General features: G+C 34.2%; 1 protein-coding gene across 5 annotated transcripts in view; it reads right to left on the bottom strand.

Annotated features, from left to right (window-relative positions):
• The window catches only part of LOC138710693 (zinc finger protein 236-like), a 108,428-nt gene that overhangs the window by 66,426 nt on the left and 17,087 nt on the right, over positions 1–24,915 (bottom strand). For all 5 annotated transcript variants that reach the window (XM_069841759.1, XM_069841756.1, XM_069841757.1 and 2 more), the window contains exons 2-8: positions 13,719–13,848; positions 13,198–13,343; positions 8,220–8,654; positions 7,737–7,865; positions 4,547–4,711; positions 3,658–3,789; positions 2,224–2,373 (exon numbers count right to left, since the gene is read on the bottom strand). In XM_069841759.1, the coding sequence (XP_069697860.1) occupies positions 2,224–2,373; positions 3,658–3,789; positions 4,547–4,711; positions 7,737–7,865; positions 8,220–8,654; positions 13,198–13,343; positions 13,719–13,845 (1,284 nt within the window). In that variant the 5' untranslated portion in view covers positions 13,846–13,848. The remainder of the gene's footprint in view (positions 1–2,223; positions 2,374–3,657; positions 3,790–4,546; positions 4,712–7,736; positions 7,866–8,219; positions 8,655–13,197; positions 13,344–13,718; positions 13,849–24,915) is intronic.

Consider the following 24,915-nt stretch of genomic DNA (forward strand, 5'->3'; position numbering starts at 1 on the left):
CATCATATGATAACACAGAATTCCTGCATGGAAATATCATATGTACTTCGGTACATCACTATAATATTAGTATAATAAGCTTTTAAAAATGGAAAGGGAGAGTAAAGGAATAGGAGGAAAAGGAAAGATATAAGTGTAGAAATAGCAGAAGAAAGAGAACTATTAAAATTAGGAATCATAAAAAGAGCAGATGGAAGGTGAAAAACCAGAACGAGAAGCAGAAGAAGAAGAAGAAGAAGAAGAGTACACAGTCAGTACAAGATATACATATGACTTCACAATATGTCCTAAGTACAGTTATAATTAATATATGATACGTTTCAAATTCTAAACAAATTTACTTTCATTTTAAAGATTTTGTAAAATTAAAAACAAAACAGTACAAAATTACAGGTAATATGGATTTCATATAAAATTATGAATATCTTGAAGATGAATAAAGCTGAAAACTATAAATACCGTGGAACCGTCTAGAGTCGACCTGGGGGTCTAGATTCGACCACTGCGTAGACTTTCTAATTTCACGTGTTTATTCCAATAGAATTGCCTACTAGCCGCCACTGCTTGCTTCCAGCTGACTGATAACACTTCCCCTTTCAATCTCGCAAGGTAGTGCCAAACGTATTTTGCCTCCTTGATTATGTAAAATTCATTGTTGCCAATAACAAAAATAGTAACAAAAAAATACTCTGTCTAACTTTTAACAATTTAGACTTGTTTAACTGTAATGCAAGACAAAATAACTGTATTTCTGTAATCTGAATTTTAAGCTTAACAACATATTACAACAAAAAATATTTTTCCATATTATTGAGAGATGTCACAAGTTGAAGTTGCATTCCAGTACAAAGTCGACCATGGAGGCCTGTGGAATTAATCCATTCCAGCCACAAAGAGTCCTTAATAAACTACCACAATCAGGTATGACAGAGTCTCCAGAATATCAGTCCACACCGGCACTGGTGGGAGAAGCGGTCATCAAAGTGCTCCAGGGCATGAGATATGAAAAATAATTAGCTGCCAAGAAAAGGAAAAGGAAAATTGAAATTGACCCAGGAAAAAGTAGTGCGAGTATCAGTAGGCCTACTGAAGGCGGAACATCTCAGTCAAATGAAGAAATCTCTCATCCTGTCTTAACTGAGGAGACCAGAAAAAGAGAAGCCAAGAAAACCACCAAGAAAAGAAAACAGAGAGGATACCAGGAGTCCAGTGATAGTGATGGAGACGGACGACATTCCACTAAGGATTCGTCAGATGAGTGGGTTGAAGAGGAAGATAACAATGATAATGACAATTTCGATGACCCTAAATCAGGGGATCAGCTTTTAGTGAAGTTCCCAACTAAAAAGACAATTAAATTTTATGTCGGTTGCATTGAGGAACTAGTTCCAGGAGAAGGACTTGAACTTTGTTTTGTTAGAAATTGTGATGGATTCCAGTTCAAATATCCTGAGGTGGAGGATGTGAGTCTTATTGACTATGTTCAGGTAGAAAGGAAACTAAGTGCTCCTGTTCCTATGGAGGAAAAGGAATTCGTAAAATTTGGTGTTGATTTTCAGGGTTATGATATTAATTAGGAGACGGAAACTGTATTTTCTGTATTTTTCAGGGTTATTTTATTAATTAGTACATTAATAATGTGATAATGTGTGTCGTTTGACGTAATTTTATTCTGCTAATTAATTAAATATTTCCAATTAAATTTATGAGCCTTAACCTATTTAATGTATGCACATTAAATTAACTGTATTAAAGTTCGCATTTTTCTATCCCAAATAAAATAAAAATAAAAAATAGAAAAGTAAATAATAATAAAAGCATCCAAAAGGAGGTCGATATCGACCGGAATGACAGCAAACTTTCATTTACATGTATTTTTAATATGGTGGTCGACTTAACACCATGTACAGGGTTGAGTCGACCGGCGTTTAAAATTTGTTTTCCTCAGTGACCGTGGAAGTTCATAAAATGAAAATAACAGAAAACAATCCTTGAGTTGTGTGCTATAACATAACATTTTCAGGGAATTGTAGATCGCATTGTCTGTGAAGTAGCGTTAAAAATATGAAAAAAAGTAGTCGACTCTAGACGGTTTGACGGTAATTATATTTAATTAAACAATCTGTCCTGCTATGATATAATTAAAAGAAGTAAATATCTCTTTTATACAGTAATTAATAAAAATAATTAAAATAATATGCTGAAGGTCAGACTTACACATACCTTGTAGGGTCTTTCCCCCGTATGTATTCTTTTATGTCGAATCAGTTGGCTTGGCTTCTGGAAGCACTTATGGCAAATATCACATTTATGAATGAAAGTGCTTCGGTCTATATTACGTTTATGACTCTTGTGAGATAGCGAAGCTTTTACCTGTATCAGACAATTAAGATACATGGCAATTAAAAATAAGGGCTAAATTATGTGTTCATACAGTTTCATTTATATATCATATTTGGATACCTTTTAGCTAATTACGATCTTTTTATTCGTCTCTCCATGGTCTAATTTATAAAATATATCCAAGAATGTGTCATAATTATAGAATTTTACACGGAATACAGTGAGTTCACTTTAGAAAACAAAGTAGTGATATTAAAAATAACCAAACGATTAATGCAATAAATAAACAAGCCACAAAGAAAACAAGGAAATAAGTAAATAAGTTAATAAATAAACAAAGCAAAAAACAAAAAATGAAGCAAAAATAAAGAAATTAAAAATAAAATAAAATGAATAACATTAATAAATTGTATTAAGTAAATATAACAAACATTTTCCTCCATTTACATAAAAGTATGAACACAAAATTATAGTAATTATATTATTTTACAATATTTTACCTCTAAGACATAAGACGACATATTTTAAATAAAATAAACATAGTTCTCAAATGGAATTTAAAAACTGATATGACAAAAAACATTATTTCTGAGTAATGGCTATCAAGTATTACGAGTATTGCTTCCATTCTCTCTATAATACATCCTCAATTTTCCCCAATACATCCTCATTTTAATATCGACAGAATCAATCAGCACGAGTTTTCAGAACTCACTAGTTTTCCCGAAACTTATTTGAAGTATTGTAGTTTGTTTTTTAATAAAATTAATATTAATAAGAGAGATAAAATACTTCACAACTTTGTAAGATTCATGAGCACAGAAATGAAGTTAAACAGAGATTATGATCAGCTTTACAAAGGTTTTGAATTACTGTAGGCGAAATTGATTAGAGAGGAAAGAGACATTTATTTCATTACTTCATTCACTTAGTAAGTTTTATTAAGTTACCAAAAGTATTCATATTTAATGTAAATTTTGTGGACATTCTTGCACTTTATTTACTGAAAATCATCCGAATGAGAAAATATGTATACATCTTAAGCATGAGGACCTCATTTTAATAGACAAAATGACCTAATTTTAATGAACCGAAATACAGTAATCCTACATTCTATCGCTAGTAACACCGCAACTACATAAATTTTCACTTAAATAGCAACATAGGTGGATATTAATTGTGTTTTAAACAAATAAGACACCATCATAATTGCATAGTTACTTGCACAAAGAAATCCATACAGTCATTACACTTCAAAGATGGAAGTATTCATGGATGCAAATTTTATCAGCAACTAATAGTTTCCTTATTCACCTTATAATGTTCCTTCATATGTTCACGCAAAGCAGAAGCTCGGGAGAATTGCCATTTACACTGTCGACACTGTGGATTTGCAGGCTTCACCCATTCATTTTGATGTTCCTTTTTATGATCCTCGAGTTGGAGCTGCAATTGTAATACCGGTACCACATGCACATGTTTATATAAGACTTAGTGCATGAAAAATGGTCAAATTGTGGAAGCAACAACAATGGTAAATATAGGATAATTTAGAAATCTTAAAGTGCACAAAGGAAAGGAAATGCATTATTTATATATACCTCCTTGAGAGCACTGTTTCCTAATCTTTTTTTAAATGAGGACCATTTAAAATCAAACAAAGTACAATGTCTTCCTGAAGGAAAAAATGGTTGGAGCATGGTGCCGACCACACCACCTTATTCTAGTGCTAAACATAGAGTTCTACCTCCATGCTCCCCAAGCACCTTCAAGGTGTGTAAAGGGAATAGGTAGCTTTACTTGGAAAAAATAATAAAATATTCTCTGAGCCACCAAACTATAGGATTTTAATAATACTTTAATAATATCTTACTAAAACATGCATAAATGATTTGAGCTATTTATTTTATTAAAAATTATAATTCATTTTAAATTGTAACATGTTATTCAAATAAATTAATATTTTATACACATATTTTTAAGGCTAGTAAATACTGATTCTTGAACCTGATGACATGACATACACATATTTAAGTAACATTAAAATATTAATTATTTTGCAACTTGGTCTCTCATTAAAATATTTCTCAGTAACATGAGAACTTCTTAAAAGCATGAAACTCCTTTTTTTGTATTTTAGGATATCATTTCAATAATAACCATACATTGTGATTAATTCGATCTGACTAGAGAAAAAACATACCAATGTACTGAATTCATCTCCACACTCAGAGCAGAATAAACTTTCCTCTTTTTCATGAAGCATCACATGCGCTTTCAGACTTGCAATTCGAGAGAACTTCTTGTTGCATTCAGGACAACGAGGATCATCTACATTATGTGTTGCCTTATGCAGAATCAAATTCGCCTGAAAAAAAAAAAATGTACGTGTGTGTATGTGTGTGCACGTCTAATGCTCAATATTTAACAGTGAAGTCATTCTCCTTCTTGCTTCCCAATATTTAGATGTAAGGTCCACAAAATTTTCCAGAGGTTCATAGATTCTTAGATGTTCCATGTCCATGGCATCTTCTTTATTGCACAATAAACATTTAACAGAGTCCAATAAGCCAATTTGATGTTAATGTTATAATATACTTTTTAGGCAATGATAACAGATTGTAAGAGAAATAACTATTGTCTGCAGAATTACAGATCACACCATATCTCTAAATGAAAATTGATAATAAATATAAGTGAAACTGAATGCAACATATTATAAAAACTACAGATTACCTCTACAAGTTTTAGACCAGTAAAACCTTTCACACATGACATTTTTCTTTCCCAAAACAAACTACCACACAAGGTTCTAATATTCATGCATGGTGAATAATAATAATAATAATAATAATAATAATAATAATAATAATAATAATAATAATAATAATAATAATAATAATAATGTGGTAAATCAATGTGAAACTTTGAAAACTCCTTTCTTCACCCCAGGATGAATCAAAAGTCTGGAACCACCTTATTATTTGTCTGATAGCATAGGCGCCAACTTCTTTGAAATTTTTTTGGGATGGGGGAGGGGGGAGGCAAGACTCCACCACACAAAAGTCTGAGAGTCCACCACTGTGGAGTAACGCTGTAGCATATCTGTGAAATGAGCAGGCCCCGGTTCAAATCCTGGTTGGGACAAGTTACCTGGCTGAAGTTTTTCAGAGGTTTTCCCTCAACCCATTAAGAGCAAATGCTAAGTAACTTTTGGAGCTGGACCTGAACTCATTTCACTGGCATTATCACCTCCATTTCACTCAGATGCTAGATAACCGTAGCAACTGATAAAGTGTTGTGAACTAAACCAATTAAAAGTCCGAGAAAACTTTAATTGCTGTTTCTAAAAATTGTCATTATGCATTTTTCAGAAAATAATATCGTCCGATTTTTCATATAGTACCAGTACCCATAGAAATTGTTTAACCCAAATGGTTGAAAACTACAGTCCTTATGCACTACCATTTCCATTTCACTGTTTAGCTCATCCTGAGTTGATCCTTGCAGCTATGATGAACATGAGCTATTAGTTTTACTGCCACTACTGCAACCAAATTTATAATTCTATTTCCATTTATTGCAGTTTTATTCTGTACAGTTTTCTTTATTAAAAATTATCCATTATCAATAATAGTTACATCATAATCATTGGTCACTTAGAGCTCACTCCAGTTACGATGATCATCACAAAAAATGATCACTGAAACTGCATGTTGATAATGGTTATTTTAAAATTTCGAAACAAATTTAATTCTTTATGAAAAAATGTTCAACATTAATAATAATTGTTTAACTGATATTAGGCAAAAATACAGTCGGATACAATGTTCATTAGAACTGTTAATTTCGTATTATTATCTGATCATTACTGTTCAATAGCAATAGTTAAAAATGTGAACCTAAGTGAAAACATGTGCGTCACAAAGAAATGGAGTCTCCATTGCATCATGTCCTTGACCTATCTCAAATGCACGAGGAAAGAAGGAGAGGGGGAATTGTGAACTGTGTTGCTAACATGGCAGCTATGGATTTGAAATAATTATTTTTGGCTTATGTCCTAGTTCATCTTTTAAACAAATTAATTTTTTTTTAACACAAGGAATCTCTCTTCGAAGTATCTGGGGAGGGGGAACGAGACCCCCTATTAATTTTATTGAGGGGACACGCGACATTCCTGGCTCTATAAGTTGTGGGGGCAGAAAGTGCCTTGCCCCTCCAACGTCGGTGCCTATGTTTGAAACTATATATGTATATTATATGTTAGGTGAATATACATGTATCCATTTATTATAACACCAATAAATCAACCATTCGCACAAATAATTATAACACTTCACCATCGAAAGTCGCCACATTGGATACAGCTTTTAAATTTCAAATGAAAAGGTGGCTGTGTGACCACTATAAATTGTGTAAAATTTTGAAATAAAACAAACAGCAAAATCGGTTTTAAAATATCTCAATTCTTGTAGAAAAAAAATATTGCACATTAAATTTTGCATAAAATTGTTACCGCATTAGCATGTGCTAATGTCACTCCTGAGATGCTTTCAGCTTGTTCTTTTTGAGTGGGGGGAAAAATGTCAATGTCCGTGCATTATCGAAAATGGACAACATGTTGAGCACACAAAATTTTACACAGTTTAGAGTGATCACACGACCCCTTTTCCAATTTCAAATTTCAAAGTTATATCCAATATGGTGACTTTGAAGATGGAGATTAATTGTTGCAATTATTTGTGTAAATGGTTGATTCATTGCTGTTACAGTAAATGGGAACATCTATTCACCTAACATAAATTATCAGACATAATAAAGTGACTCTAAATGTTTGCTTCAGCCTGTAATTAAGTTTTTATAACCTATTTTTCTTATATCTAAAACTAATAATACTTACAAATAATCAGGAATATATCACAGATCTGAATATAAAATACGATATCTTATTCATTATGAGGTTAAGACACAAAGCTGATCATTCGATTGTAAAAATTATAATCATGACAAAAGACGTTCATCTTTAAGAAAAGCGGTAATAGTGAACCTTGAAGTAACATTTGATGAGTAAAATTTATTTAAAGAAAAATTTACATTTGTTTAAATTACAGACCATGTAAGTATTACTCTGTTTTAACCACCCACCACATTCATATTTTCGAATAGTTAAATGCAAAATTGAGAAACACATGAGCATATAAGAGAACGGTGAAGAGGTTGCGAGGAAGGGAGGGTGGGAGGGAGGGAAGAGAAGGGAAAGGGGAAGAAAAGAAGTCAAGGGAAGGGGAAAAAACTGAAGCAGGGCAGTAAGATTGATGGTTGCACTTATATGGTGCTTTAAAGAAAACTTGAGCATATACACATGCACTTTCTATATAATTAACATTCCTCACCTCCACATTAAAAGACAATGAACACAAGTTACATAGGAATGGCTTATCATCTGAATGGCACTTCATATGTCTCTTGCATTGTGATGATTTTGTAAACTCCTTACCACATATGTCACATAAAAATGGTCCCTGCAACATAAAGTAATAATACCTGAATGTCAGGAAATCTGCTGATGGGCATTTTGTAATTTGTGTGATAAAGAATGAGAGTACAATGTCGTATTATTCACTGGAAATGCTTCGAATGAAACAAAAATATTAATGAAAACTTCAGAATGAGAGTACAAATGTCGTATCATTCACTGGAAATATATTGAATGAAACAAAAATATTCATGAAGACTTCAGCAATTTGGCATATAATGAACCATTTCAAAAGGGCGGAAAAATTATAAGAAGCCAACAAAACGTAACACTCCATTAAAAGGAAAGTAATTGTTGTTGTATCTCATAGGTAATTTTTAAACTTGGTAATATAGCCTACCTTCCCAATAGGTGGATCCACATCCGTATCATCTTTCCTTGGATGTCCAGGACCTCTCCTCGAAGAATGTTGTTTCTTAGATAAAGGAGGAGCAGAAACAGGAGGAGGAGGTGGAGGAGGAGGGGGTGGAGGAGGAGGTGGTGGGGGAGGTGGAGGCGGAGGTGGAATAGTTGTAGCCAAGCTGAATGTGAGGCACCCAGATTTGATAACTTCTCCATCATACGTTGGATCAGAGAGAATATCTCCGCTACCAACAGCACCAAGATTTGATAAGTCAATGGCTGAAATATCAAGCCCTAGTCCTGGGACAACTGAGTTTTTATTTGAAGTCTTATCTGCATTCCCTACATCAAGCACAATCTTCCCATTTTCATCTTCTGACAGACTATCTGTGCTAAATACTACTTGACTAGAACCCCCTGAGAGAAGTGCCAGCTGCAAAAAAAATTATATTATGACAAAGCATTAAAATATTTTTCATTATTCCACTACTAGAATTATAAATCAAATAAGCTACATTAATATAGAAATAGGAAAAATTATTTACAGAAATTTTATACATATATGAAGAGTCCACTGCAAGAATGATGGATGTCACTTTCTTGTCGAAAATGAACCAAGACTGTCAATGCATAGCTTAAGACATATAGAATGTCCATAGAGAGTTATATGGCATTAACACTGATAGCCATTGTCCAGTAATGATCGGAAAATCACAGTTAAGCTTTGAGAGCTAACCATTTCAAACTTTCAATTGCTTCCCCTGCAAAATGTATTCCAAATGACATCCATCATTCTTGCAGTGGACTCTTCATATATTATGGTGTATATTTCTCTCAACATATTCGGTCCTGTTGACCTTTCACATTTCTGTGTTTTATATATTTACACAATGAGAATCTTTTGAAACTATTGGTTTGCTAGTCAGTCACTTACTGACATGACCCCATCACATCCTCCAGCATATCCTCCTGTGAATTCATAGCACCCACAACACTTCACCAGTATTCTCCTACACTCCCCTCTTTAAAATTAAGTCATACTACGTATTAAGTAAATAAATTTATTATACATCTTGATTACACAACTAGGTCGAAACATGTAAACCAGGTACGATAGAATTTAACACAAGAAAGTCATATAATTCATATTCTAAATTTATTAATTAGCTGGTACTCACCCTTGTCACAGAACATTTAATCGACAATAATGACCTCAAAAACATTGATGATATATAAAAAAATGTAGAAACTTAATAACAATAATACACTTAATACAGCTAAAGAATTTTACAGCGCTAAATATAACAAGGGAGTAATTTAATAAATGAAGAAATAGCAAATGCAAATAAACCATTATATAAAATCATTAAGTCAAATATAGTTCCCAGATCCAACACTAGTGCACTAATGGTGAATATGTTATTTGACCGTGTCATTCATGTAACACAGTTGGAGCCAGGACTACACAGTGAAAACATCATAATATGCTGGACTAACTGATGTGTAAGTACAGTGTTTAAAAATCAATAAATATATCTGGATATGCACGCTTTAAGTTTATAAGAATTTAAAGTCAATAACAAAATTATTTTCTTTCTATCTCATGTGGGTGCCAGGACTTCGAGGAATTGCAGCCAATTAAGATGCTGACAAATTAACAAAAATAGTGCTGGGACCTGAGCCTGTACTGGGTATTTCTCAAAGAAATATCTGACAAGCATTCTTGGACCAGGCAACTCAGAAACATAAAATATTGGAAGTCAATTTTAAAATTCAAACACTTTATGCTCTTCATTAAAGGCACATTTAAGAGCAGAACAAGGGAACTATTAAATTTAAATAGGACTCAACTCAGAGCAATGACTGGAATGCTGACAGGACAACGCCATTTAAACAAACATCTCCCTCCATTTATTAGGGGTCGTATCTAAACCCTTATGTAACAAAAGAGGAATCAGCATCACCCATCTTCTGTGTGTAGCCTTAGCTGGTCTCATGCTTAAGATTCTAAAAATTCCTTTCCCTATTTCTCAGGATTAGCACAGCATTCCTGGTCTGAAGATACTGAACCTCATAGAGCAATCAGGACTTCTCTAGAAATGTGGTATAAAATAGGATTAGAACAATAGATTGAAAATGGTCGCAGTTCTAGTGTCATTCAACACCCATCCTTATTAAAACTCAAACATACTCAAATTATTTTCTTATACTCTATTATTATTATTTTACAGATACAATATGATACATTGATCCAATTAAAATGCTGTGATCCAATTTGGATTTTGAAGTTAACATCAACGTTGGAAAATTATCTAGGACCAAAATAGCCAATAACGTATTTTATGTAAACCAAACAATATTTGACATATGTATTATAATTATAACTTTTTATTTTTGTATTATTAATTTTATATTGCATATTCTACATAACATAATTTATATTGTTCAAGTAATCTGTAAATTGCAAATGACTTGATGATGCTCTATAATATGTAGAAGGATGAAAACGTTAGTCAACTAGAAATCACAAATCAATGATAATTAATATGACGCAACTATACCAAAATACAAAATAAATAATAAAACTTCTCATAGAAGGTACTGCAACTGTTGCCCAATTTGTGTGACATTCAATCTCCATCAACTCAAGAAACTATCATTCACATGTGTTAGTTCTTCTGCACTAATGAACCTGTTTTATTTTATTTCACTTATAATATGAGGACTAGTTGCATACACTTCACTTTACTTTTACTTTGGACTGTTAGAAAATTTACATCTAAATTTTTGCCTTGTTCTACTGCACAATTTCTTGCACTTTATTACGTCTTCAGAATGTATATACAATGACGCAGTAAATATCCAACCATTGCATGACACAAAACACTATTGCACTGCTCCGAATAAAGCATGACTTACAACTGATCTGACCACACTTCGAGAAAGCTTGTAATTACACTGGTGAAGTGTTGTGGCTTTGTGAGTTCACGGAAGGAGATGCTGGCAGATATAAGAGGGTAAGAAGCTAAGCTGCTGACTTGTGAACTGGTAGTTTTTGAAGATTCTCACTGTATATATATATATATATATATATATATATATATATATATATATATATATATATATATATATATGTCACTATAATATAAAGATGACTGTCAATTTTTTTATCCTTAAATATATGAAAAATTAGACCATTTTTTTCATTTGCTTGAACACCTTTGTTAGATATAACCCTCCAGGACTAGTGTGGCATACAGTTGTAATTCACTGCTGTTTATCACGTTATCACATCTCTGCTTTCAATGCTGATAGCGTGAAATTTTCAGTACCTTCCTGTTACAGTTTAGTCCTGATGTCTGGAATGTTTAGATGTAATTATGACTTTTTTCTTTGTAGCAATATATATGTTTTTAGAGTAGATTACAAATGTAATCTGTGCGCGTTCTAACACCAGTGTTTTTAACAAGAGAGAATACAAGAGCATATTGTCGATTTCTTTATTTCTAATTTGATTTACTCCTATAAGCCGTTCATAAGACATTTTTACACGTCATTTTCTATTGTTGCAGTGGTTATTTTATCCTGCAATATAAGTTATTACGTGGACATCTTACAGAACAATGACTTTTCATATGAAACAGACATGTATTTGAACCCAATAGTGACTTAAATTTTAGGAGTAGGAGATCATAACCCTAGAGAGTAGCTTATAATAACATTAATAACTAACAATTAAGTCTATATAATAATAACAATAGAGTTTTTAATTACATTCTTTGCATCATAATACCACTCATATTATATTGACATTAATGATTTAAATATTCAATTTCAAACAGAGTTACACTGTTATATCACAAACAGTATAAGAGAATCAGTATTGTTACCATTATACTGGGTGAACAGTGTAGAGCAGAACAGGTTTCACGGCCTCGTGCAGCCTTGAGTTCCCCACCTCCGCGCACATAGCCGGCCGGCTGTGAAACCTGTTCTGCTCTATACTGTTCACCCAGTATTATATATATTGTAAAATTACATATTCATACGTGCAAAAGAATTGATTATTTAAAAAAAGAGATGGATTACAAATGTAATCTGCGGGCGTGCTGGTGTCACAAATTATGGCGCGAGCACTGAAGGGATAATGGAAGTAATTCAACCCGTATGTTCATTGCGAGAATTGACTAGAGCTATGGTTTGTTTACGGCGATCATTGCCGGACGCACATCGCCAGCGATTATAAACGCTGGAGATGATCATCAGGAAGTGGTTTCCTTATCAGTGTACATTGCTGTCAATTCTCATTTGTTTTGCTGCCATAACTCGATTCAATATTTCTACATGGCCTTCTCTAAATATCGATTATTGAACATGTAGGCTATGTGGCAATGTGTGTCCTGAATTTGCTTCAGAAGCAACCTCCAGCGATCTGCGTCGCATCTAATGATCTATGTTGATGATCATCGCTGTAAAGAAACCATGTGCATTCATTTTAACTGCTAGCAACTCCAGGCGACAATTGCCAGCGATGTGCGCCCAGTGATGATCACCGTAAACAAACCGCAGCTTAATAGTATTGTAAAATCTATGATAGTCTTCCCTATCTGTGGACTCTGATGTTATAATTATAGCTATTATAAAATATATTTGAGTAATAACGCAATAGTTTAGGAAAAGTATTCATAAAAGATATACAGGGTGATTATTTAGGCCTGATACCAGTTCAGCGCATAAGGAGAGGGCAAGTTAGTGGAGGGAAGAGTAGCATGTGATTGTTCTCACCCAACTTACTGTGCAGCAGGACGCCCTATACCATACAGAGATCTGACCACACTGAATATCATTTCAAAGTGAATGTATTCTAACAATGGACTCATCAAGACTACTGCACATCAAGCTGAGCAGGATCAGGTCTAAAGACAAGCACTGTAGAAATAAATAAGACTAAAAATAAACTGTATTAAATTAATTACCTGACTAGCATCCAGATACAGTGTACTGGTTGCTAGATTTTTAAGAATTAAATTATGAACAGCTGATCCTGACTCCAAAATTGAACCTTCTTGTAGAAAGTGAAGAGGAAGTGTTACATAAGCAGTGGGACCGTCATCCAATCCATCTGAAGCAAAGAGAATGTGTGAAAGAACTGACACTTATAGAAAGACTATTCTACTTTTAAGGAAATGTAAATAATATCAACCTCTCCTCAAATTGAGCGTATAACTAGATCTCTACAATAGATACACAAATATAACTTCGACAGTGCAGTTCAGTTGCCATATTCCATGAATTTCTACTACCACAAAGGAATATATATATATATATATATATATATATATATATATATATATATTTGATGTTAACATTTACATCATGACCGGAAAATCCCTAGATACAGTCAAGATCAGAATACAGATTATGTTAATTAATGACTTAACAAGTTACACCGAAATTGTATTAGTCATTTGACATTACCTGTTAGTCATGACATTACCTGTAGGTGCATACATGTTGGTACCATCAGAAAATACAAGTCCTGTGTTACCAAGGGCATTTTCTGTGGCAAGAGAAACAACTTGTGTATCTGAAGCATCAGCTTTTCCACAGTTATCTTCATCCATATTCTGAAACAGAAAAGCTGTAATAAAATGTGGGACGAGGTAAGTAGTAAGACAACTAACTTAAAATTGTACACTTTTCATTACACATTTTACATAACTAATAAAAGTACTAATTTATCTAAAATCTAAAGCTGTGTCAGTAAAATGTCTGTGATCACTTTACAGAACCCTTTCTGCTTGTAAATTCACATGTATTCCATCGTTACACCATACATAAATGACTTCGACTGAAGATAGTCCATACACACAGTTATCTTTCTTCAAACCCATTGTAGTGGGAGGGCACTCCTGGAGAACTCCTATGGCCTGGAATAAACTGTAGAAAAGAATCTGAGGTCTTCCAGACAAACATCATTCAACACGTATCCAGTAATTAAAAAATTTTTGATTTTGAAAATGTAATACCTGTTTCAAATAAAATGCCATGTTACAAATTCTGACACAGAATTACGTCTATCTGACCATACCTCAGAGGTGATATTTCGGAATTGGATGTAACAAAAATGTGTAATATAGAAACATCGTTGTCACCAAGTTGGACAAAGTCGAACTGTGAATGCTCATAACTCGAGAAATGCATGTTGTACATGGGTAGGGAGAGGGCCATTCAACAGAAAATTACATAATGTATGGTGTTGTGACATTTTATTCTGAGTATTTCTCCCTGTAGACAACTCCCAAGCACATGTGGTAAAGTTTCATACTCACTGCAGTATCTGCAGTTGGTTGTGTCTGTAGAGTCACCAGAGAGAGAACATATTGATGCCACCATCACAATCATTCTTAGCATATCTCTTCACTCAGAGCTTGATAATCATTTAATGTATACTTAAAGGAAATATAGAAGTATTTAAAAAAAAATTACGGATTTATATAAGAGCATAAAGGAATTTACGAAAGAATATCAGGCAATGGTAAACACAATCAAGAATGAGAATGGTAATTTGCTTGCAGACTCTCATTCCATCCTGAACAGATGGAAAAACTATTTTGGGCAACTACTAAATGTACATAGGCCAAATAGAAATGATTGGGATGATATTCAAATACAAACTGCTGAGCCATTTATACCGGAACCCACACTTTCTGAAGTTGAAATTGCGATAGGAAAGCTGAAAAGTAGAAGTCTCCAGGCATTAATCAAGTTCCAGCAGAATTAATACAAGAGGGTGGAAATGCATAATCTAGAGAAATTTATAAGCTTGTACTTGCTATTTGGGAAGAGGAAATTGTACCAGAACAAGAAGGGAGAAAAGACTAGCTGTAGTAACTTTCGAATAATATCACTTTTATTGACATCGTACAAAATTTTATCCAATATTCTTTCGAAAACATTAACTCCATATATAGATGAAATTATTAGGAATCATCAATGTGGTTTTATGAGTAATAGATCCAATATTGATCAGATTCTTTGTATTTAACAGATATTGGAGAAAAATATGTGTACATAGCAGGGGCGAATGCTAGTCACGAAAGTTAGGCTTGCTCTTTTATTCATAGGGGAAGATGGGAGGATATAATAATTCATAATTAATGAAAATAATCAGACTCACATAAATAATTTATTTTATAATTATGAAATCATTATGAGTCATGGATCATATTCGCTTATCAGATGCAGAAGTTCGATATAATATAACAAACATGACCAACAAAACAGTTTATTTAGTTTTTTCGACCCTGCCAACCAATGCATATTGTTGTATTGAGCTGCACTGAACAAGCGCACATATTCCCTATGTCTGTCTTCTCTTGAATAGTCCTTAGGGAAAATTGATTTGATAATAAGGTTTCAATAAACACAATTCCGAACTCATTGAAATACTTCAAATTAATGTTTAAGAATTAATAATACATGCATTCTGCTCATACAATTACATTGCACTCGCAAATCACAGCACATTCCCGCTGTCAATACTGCTCTGTGTCGTTGGTGTAGCTCTCGGACCAGAGCTTCAAACAACACATAACAGAAGCATGTGCGCCTAGGACAGACTAAGGAGGAAGGCACTTGCGCGCGCATCATATTCTCGCTATTTCTACGTCTTTCCTGTAGCTCCGAGAAACGAGCAAGCGTTGCGATACTTACGGTGTGCAACCTGCGGATGGTATTATGCCTATACAATATTCCAAAAATCAAAATAAATTTTAATGTACGTAATCCCATTTTGAGAAATACACATTCTACGAAAATATTGGACTTGTGCAGCAAGCATAGCATGCCCTGAGAAATCGCCCCTGGTACATAGTTGTTCACAGATTTCAAAAAGGCATAGGGCTCTGTCAAGGGAGAAGTTTTACATAATATTCTTAATGAATTTGGTATTCCCAAGAAACTATTTCGATTAATTAAAATGTGTCTGAGTGAAAAGTACAGTTTGTAAAGGTAAGTTACTGTCTGACGCTTTTCCAATTCACTGAGAGCTCAGTTAAGCAAATGCACTACCACCTTTACTTTTCAACTTTGCTCTAGAATATGCCATTAGGAAAGTCCAAGAAAACAGAAAGGGTTTGGAATTGAATGGGTTACATCAGCTGCTTGATAACTATCTACAAAACACTTATAAGACCTGTACTAGCATATGCTGCTGAGACATGGTCCCTAACAAAAAAGGACGCTGGAAATTTGGATGCCTTTGAGAGGAAGATACTCCGTAAAATAATTGGCCCAGTATTCGAGAGAGGAAGATGGAGAAGGCGATATAATAATGAGTTGTATTCCATCTATAAAGATCCGCCTATTAGAAGAATAGTAAAAGCAGCAAGATTAAGGTGGGCTGGGCACGTGGCACGGATGAATGACGTAGAAATTCCTAAAAGGATATTAAATGGAAATCCTGGGGGTCAAAGAAGCCGTGGACGACCAAGAATAAGATGGCTGGATGGAGTTGAGGAAGACATATGTAAGATGGGATATAGGAATTGGAAAGCAATTTCGCAGGATCGAGACAACTGGCGGAAAATCGTGGAAGAGGCCAAGGTTCACAATGAGCTGTAGCGCCAAGAAAGAAGAGAAGAAGAAGACATCAGCTGCTTGTTTATGCGGATGACGTGAATATGTTAGGAGAAAACCCACAAACTACTAGGAAAAAAAACGGGAATTTTACTTGAAGCAAGTAATGTGATGTGGTCTCGTGACCAGAACATAATACAAAATGAAAATATAAAAATTGGAAATTTATCCTTTGAAAAGGTGGAAAAATTCAAATACCTTGGAGCAACAGTAGTAAATATAAATGACACCCGAGAGAAAATTAAATGCAAAATAAATATGGGTTGAGGTTTTTCAACCAGTCTGCTTTCAAAAAATTTATAAAATAGTTATATTACCGGTTGTTCTGTATGGTTGTGAAACTTGGAGTCTCACTTTGAGAGAGGAACAGAGATTAAGGGTGTTCGAGGATAAGGTGCTTAGGAAAATATTTGTGGCTGAAGTTACAGGAGAATGGAGAAAGTTACACAATGCAAAACTGCATGCATTATGTTCATCACCTAACATAATTAGGAACATTAAATCCAGAAGTCTGAGATGTGCAGAACATGTAACACATGTGGGTGAATCCATAAATGTGTATAAAGTGTTAGTTGGGAGACTTGAGGAGGCCGAGACGTAGATTAAAGAATATTAAAATGGAATTGAGGGAGGTGGAATATGATACTAGGGGCTGGATTAATCTTGCTCAGGAACTGATGGTGGGATTATGTAAGGGTGGCAATGAACCTACAGGTTTTTTAAAATCCATTTGTAAGTAAGATTATAAAAAATACATTTTATTTGCAAAATGAGTAAATAAATTAAGATTTCTTGAAATCAAGTTCAAAATTAAAACTAACAACAATACTATTGGGAGATCTCCCTTCTCCTTTCTTCCTCACCATTATTGTGGTCATCATTATCATCATCTTCATAATCACTATTATCATCACCATTATCACCCACTAAAGAACCATCTTCCACTCTTCCATCCGAAGTGTCCTTGTAGGAGAGAATATGCATTTCCCGCCACATCACAATTATAGGTATTACAGCAGCATGAACTTAATCAATTACAAGCAATAAATGAAAACAACAATGTTGTGTGTTAGTAGGTAGTCTCTTCCAACACATGTGATCCTGTAGTGTGTGCGAAAATGCTGCGAGGTTGTGAATTTCCCTGTAATTGTTAATTTGTGCAATTATTCAACAATGAATGGAAGTGAAAATATTATATTTTGGACAATTTAGGAAACTCAGTTTACAAGAACAGATTATTGCTATGCAAAAGGGAATACCAATCTCAAAACTACCTGGTCTTACATGTATGCATGTAGGCTAATTTATAGCATTTTTATTTCAAGAAAGTGTCATTTTGTACTGTTGACTTCTTTCCTCCTCTTAAAAAATATGCAGGAGCCGCCACTTATGTCTTCATTTAACTATCAAGATGTATCTATTTAGTTATGTGTCAATCCATCTGGAGAAGTCTAAGAATATTTATGTATATCCCTATGGGGAAATGTTGTACTTTTGACAATTAAATTTTCTGATGTGGCAAAGTAAACTAACCTAACACCATTATCATTAGTAATTACATGTAGACTCTCTTTTCCAATAGTTGGTTTAAAAATATCCTCCCATCCTACTTTAGCATTGAAATCCCCCCAACAAATTTTTATGTGATATCTAGATAACTGATCAAAAGTGTGTTCCAATTCCTCATAGAAGCTATCCTTTATATGGTCATCTTTCTCTTTTGTAGGGGGTGTGAGCATTTATAACTATGATATCGCATCATCTATGTATGCTTAAGTACTAAATATGATAACCTGTCACTAATAAATTCGACCTTTTTTACTGCTGATTTTATTCTTTTATGAACGAAGAATCCTGTTCCTAATTGTTGATTACTGTTTCCTTTCCCATAATGCAACAAGTAATCCCCTATTTGTGATACGCCCTAACCTCCTGTACTCGCAAAAAGTTTATTCTATATCTAGCTAGTTCTTTTGCTACTAATGTTAGCTCTTCTATTCTATATAGACTTGTAACATTCCAAGTACCACATCTCATAACCTTATTTCTTTGCTATGGTCATGTCAGAGAATTCCGAGGCTTATTTTGAGGTTTCGTAACAAGCTGTTTTTTACAATGATGGATTGTTAGCCCTTCGCCCAACCCCCAAGCTGGAGGACCACCCCTTATCGGCTGTCCACGACTGCTTATTCAATATATTCGCAGCTACCCTCCATATCTGGAGGCCGTCTCCTCTATCCGCAACCTCAGGACACGCCATGTTGTGGTGATAGGGACCCACAATACACAGAATGATAAGTTATGCTTCCAATCATTTGACACATACTTCTAACAAGACAGACACTACACTGAATTCATTTTCTCTAAAAATATAGATGATCAGTTCTGATACTAGAGTGCTCACATATTATTTGTTACGAAAAATATATGCCACTATATCTATTTAATTCTTAGTAAATGAACACTAAATAGATGATATATTAATATACCACTTAAAACACTGTAGTTTGTACAAGGGGAAGCCACTGGAATGATTTCATTGGGGGTAACTAGATACTTCTTTTCTGAGATTTCAGGTTCGAAACTCGCTTGGGCAGATTACCTGGTTAGGTTTTTCCTCACTTACTTAATTTTGAAGGAAACATCAAATAATACCATGGTGAATGAACAGATTATGCTTACCAAATATAATTTTGTTACCACTAACATTGAGTTGATACAGCTACATCAAAAAAGTCTATTAGAATAGGAGATGAGAATCTGATTTCTTTACATTTTATATAGACAGAATTTTAAATGTTTATGCATTACGGTTCAAATAAAATTACACAAAACTTCCCTACAGAAAAGAAATAAGAATTATACAGAGTAATTCGGTTTTCATGCATTTATAGTTTTCTGCCCAAGGACAGCTCCTAACTGTAAATGTAGCATTCTCCAATATTCCCTTTTCCACCTTCCTCTTTGTCGCAGCATACAATCCATGTATCTATCTTAATGTTGTCTAGCATCTGATACTTTTTCTGTCACGAACTTTTCTCCTGTTCACCATTCCTTCCAGTGCATTCTTCAATAGGCAGTTTCTTCTTAGTGACTCAGCTAATTTATTTATCTCTTCCTGATCCATCGAATGGTAGGTGTTGATTTAGGTACCTCCACATCTCCATATGTCAATGTGGAGGGGCTCCATCTTGCTGGAAAATGAACTCATCTGAGAGTTGTGGCATTAGACAATTTTCTTAAATCAACACCTGCCATGTCAATGGATTGGTTATGCAACAGACGCAGACAGCATCTTCTAAACATGGTCATCCCGTTCACTGGGATTTTAGTGTGTGATTTCTTTCTGTGGGGTTTCGTCAAGGACAATGTTTACGTACATCCACTTCCAGCGACATTGGCCAAATTGAGAAGGTGCATTAACACAGCAATCAGGAATGTCACACAAGACATGCTTGAGAGAATTTGGCAAGAATGGAATCACCACCTGGATGTCTGTCATATTACACATGGGGCTCACATCGAGTGCATCTAAGGTCAGTATAAAACTTCCAACTTCCCTCTTTCAAATGGTGGTAAGATCATGTATTTATATTCAATATTGATGAAAATATAGCCTTTTGACATCGTCCATTAATTTGCAACCACAGTGTAGTTTGTGTTTTAGCAAGCTCAACGTGAGTTAGATTTGTAAAATAAAATAAATGATAATGAATCTGAAGGAAGATGATTGACAGGACAGATACTAGAAGGGAAAAATTTGAACGAAACGTCCAAATGCACAAGAATGGGTGGCACAGAGAAGAATGTGAAAAAATGAATTTGAAGGAAAACAACTGATAGGACAGACAACCTTGGGGGAGGGGGATCAATAACTATATCAGAGAAGAGGATACTTATTATGCACATTTAGTAGGAAGACTGGAAAATTGAGTAAACATTGGACAGTGATCCATATATTCATTGATTACAGAAAGGGCATGTAGAAGATCCTGCAATACGAATTCTGCGCAATGTTTATTGAGGCAATCATAGCCTGTGAGTAATCTGAATATTGTTACCGCAAATTTTCGTGGAAGTTCAAATATTAAATTAGATGTACCAATACTGCATAATATATCTCATTTCTTTCATTATTTTGCTTTAGGAGCATTAAGTTATAATTGTTTATGAAATTGTTATATTTCGAACTTATCATTTTAATAGTGGAAAGACATAGATATAGATAATTTTACTACCTATCTTGGCCCAGCAATCAACTGTCTCATTACCTCTTACTCCACAAGGTGCAGGGATCCTCTAATATATCAATCATTTAATTTGACTAGTTGTCTTAAAATTTTACGGCACTCTAGAATACTGAGGTTTTTGCTGTTACATTAGCCAATACAACAAGAATATGAATTTGATACTCTCGCAGCCTTCTCAAACTTATTAATTCAATACAGAAAATTCTGTCTGCTTAAAAGAATAGCCAAGATTTCACCATCAAAATTGGTTGACTGTTAACCAATGGTTAGGGATTGCTCACGCTATTGGCTTTTGTTTCCTAGTAGAGTTCCAGAAGATCTCTTCTTTCCTGCTTTCTTCTATCTAGGTGTCTGCAGTGTAATAGGTGGTCCTTGTTCATGATATCTTTACCGTGGCAAATGGTGCATTGGTTTGTTGTGATGATTCTATTTTGTGGAGATGCTCATTGAGGCAATCATGACTGGTTGCCAATCTGAATAAGACTGTGAATGATTTTCGTGATTCTGATTTTGTATAGTTTTCAATGTTACTGTAAGTCTTCCCATTCACCTCAGTCTTCTTCTTCTTCTTCTATTGTCTTCTTGATATATGAGTATTTTGTTTTAATTCCCTCAGTCTCTTTTCTATTGTCATTTTCGTGGTGGTTTTTGTATTATTGTGGTGCCTTTTTTTTTCTGCCAAAAGATTTGCTTGTCCGTTTCGATACAGTCCGACATGAGATGGGATCCTTGTATTATCACTGTTTTTTCTTGTGATGTTAATATCTTATACATGCTTCTTATTTCTTCCATAATTTCTGTCTTCTTGTTGTAATTGTTTAATGCTTCTATAGTTGATTTGGAATCCACCAGTACCTCTGATTGAGATTCTGTCTGATATGTGCATCTATCAGGTAGGCCTAGTACTAATACATCTCAATTGACGATGTGTCAGAGGAAGAACAATTACTGTCCATACACATCTGATTAGTATCTATTCAGCGATGTATGCAATAGAGGGGGAAAGGAACTGGCCACCTACTCCTGGCTTAGTTGCCTCATGAGTGATGCCTTATTGGTGTCACTTATGAGATTCAAACCTGTCTTCGGACATTGGCTAAACAACATTATCACTATTTTCTTTATTATGGATGGCTGATATACAGTGGATGATGCTTCAGAGCTGTCACAATTACTATCAGCTTTGCTTCAAATATTGTAGATCTTGGGCCAAGTGCTAGGTATTGTGCGAATATTTACTATAGATCCCTGTTCCTCCCTTTGGATTTTTTTAGTAGGTTATTTTACGATGCTTTATCAATGTCTTAGGTTATTTAGCATCTGAATGAGATGAAGGTGATAATGGCAGTGAAATGAGTCCAGGGTCCAGCACCGATAGTTACCCAGCATTTGCTCACATAGGGTTGAGGGAAAACCCCGGAAAAAATCTCAACCAGGTAACTTGCTCCAACTGGGAATCAAACCCGGGCCACCTGGTTTCGTGGCCAGACATGCTAACCATTACCCTACAAGTGTGGACCCCTTCCTTTGGATTTATTACAGAACCATATGTATATATTCTAAGCCAATCTTCATCTGGATACCTCCTGTTGATAGTATTCAGTGATTCTCGGAGTAGTAACTTTGTTATATCCATCAATTTTGATCTCTCTTCTGTTAGTGTGGTGTTTGTTTTTATATCTATATGTCTAATGGAATTGTGGGAGGGAAACTTTGAATCTTTCCTCTATGATCTTGTTTTTTCAGTAATTCAACTGGCTCTGAAATATTTTTGTTTCTTCAGTTCATTTTCAGTCTTTCTTTTGGAATCGTGTGTGGTTTCTTTTATTGATGTCTAACTTTTCATATAATTGCAGTCTGAAAATTGTGCTTATTTTCTAGTAGAATAGTGTTTGTAGCTGCTTGTAGTGCTATGACTGGTGTAGACTTTACTGTTCCTGTTATTATTCTTAAAATGTTGTTTTGGCATACCTCTAAATCTTTGTTCTTTCTGCTACTTGTGGATATGATTTCTCCTCCGTATTTAAGTATTGCCCTAATATAAGTTTGTAAGTTGTATTTAATACTTCCATGTGGCATCCCCATTTACATCCCGCCAATTGTTTAGAATATTCGACTTTTTGAGCTTTTTTTGTCAATGCTGGTTGAGTTTAGTGTCTATTGATTCCCATGTATTTCATACAGCTGTTTTTTGTAATTTGGTTAACACTGATGTTAATAATGGGGTCTTCTATTTTGTTTCAGCAAAAATATTTGGTAAACTGTTTTATATGTGTTAACGTTCATGTTGTTTTCCACTGCCCACGTGTTTAGTTGTTCTATTGCTGGAAGGATTTTGGCTTCTATTTTCCTTATGATCTAGCTCATTGTTTTCTTATCTGCAAATATTTCAACTTTCGTGTCATTGGTATACTTTGTTGTTTGGAGGTTATATATATATATATAATAGTAGTCTTTGAATCTAATCCTCTGTAAAAGGAAAAAAAAAGTAACATATTGCACTTGTAGCAGCACCAATATCTCGATGATTTGCTGAACAGAATCAGTCTGTAAAATATGTAGGCACTCAGTGATGGGATAATTTAAAATTATAATTTCTGATAACGGTTTTAAAATGTCAGGAGGAGTACCCGTTAAATAATAGTATTGTATTCAATACTAAATAACTCTAACAGACTGTGTTCTATTAATAATAAAATTTCCTTTAATTGAGGAATTTGTAATTTCTATTTGATGCTTTGGACCAGAGTTAGAAAGCTCTATTGGGTTTTCAGGACACCTCTGATTTTCTTTTGTCCCAGATGCTATGGGGTAAACTTATTGTTTTCTCCTACTGTGTGGTGACTGCTGCTTCAATTTCAAAATTTATATTTAGATTGTTTCAATATTTTTATAAAAATGGATTTAACTGTAGGGTTTTTTTTTTTTTTAGTTCATAATTATATTCTCTCTCGCCCTTCACTCTGTATAATTTCGGTAGTTGCCTAAGAGGGTCAAGAATAACCCTATCACTGTTGTTAATGTTAGAATCCCTTCCTCACCTCCAACTGCAAGCATGATGATTCATTTTCATTTGAGCTCAAGCATCCACTCAGCAAGTAATGCAGCAAAACTGTAGACCATTTTGCCATCTTCAGAATTTCCTGTGATGGACCATGGGAGATAGATTTAAGTTACGCCAGGATGATAATGGAAAAATGGTGGAATTCTAAATAGAGTCTTTATTCATAAAAAATTCTACTTGGATTGTCTGAGCTTGGACAGTTTTCAGCAATGTGCTGCTTATTTTACATACTGCAATCTCCTTCATTTCCCATCATCATTACTATACAGAAACATTCACGTGGTTGCTGGTAACATGCCACTAATGGGGCATTTAAAGTTCCGTAAGATGTCTTGCTGCTAATAATTCCAAAGCAAACCAATATCCAAACTAGAGACATGCACTGAAAACAAATGGATCCTGAAACCATATGTACAGTATGTGGCATATACAGAGTGATTCATGAGGATTTACTGTCACTTACGGAGCTTATTTCCAAAGACATTCTGAGCAAAAAATGTCATATAAACATGTGTCCTAATCTCAATATTTTCAGAGTTACACTAATTTTAAGTTGTTAGTAAAATACCTTTTTTCTTTAGTTTTAAGGGTAAAAGAATATTACAGACAGAGAATCATTGATTCAGAAGTATCAGTTCTTTAATCGGCTAGTGTTCTGAAGCTAAAAATGTGTTATTAATTGCTTTCTACAGATTTTCTTTTTCATTTTTTAACTAAAAATCACATTATTTTTACGCACA

This window comes from Periplaneta americana, chromosome 12 (assembly GCF_040183065.1).
Source record: "Periplaneta americana isolate PAMFEO1 chromosome 12, P.americana_PAMFEO1_priV1, whole genome shotgun sequence".
Lineage (NCBI taxonomy): Eukaryota > Metazoa > Arthropoda > Insecta > Blattodea > Blattidae > Periplaneta > Periplaneta americana.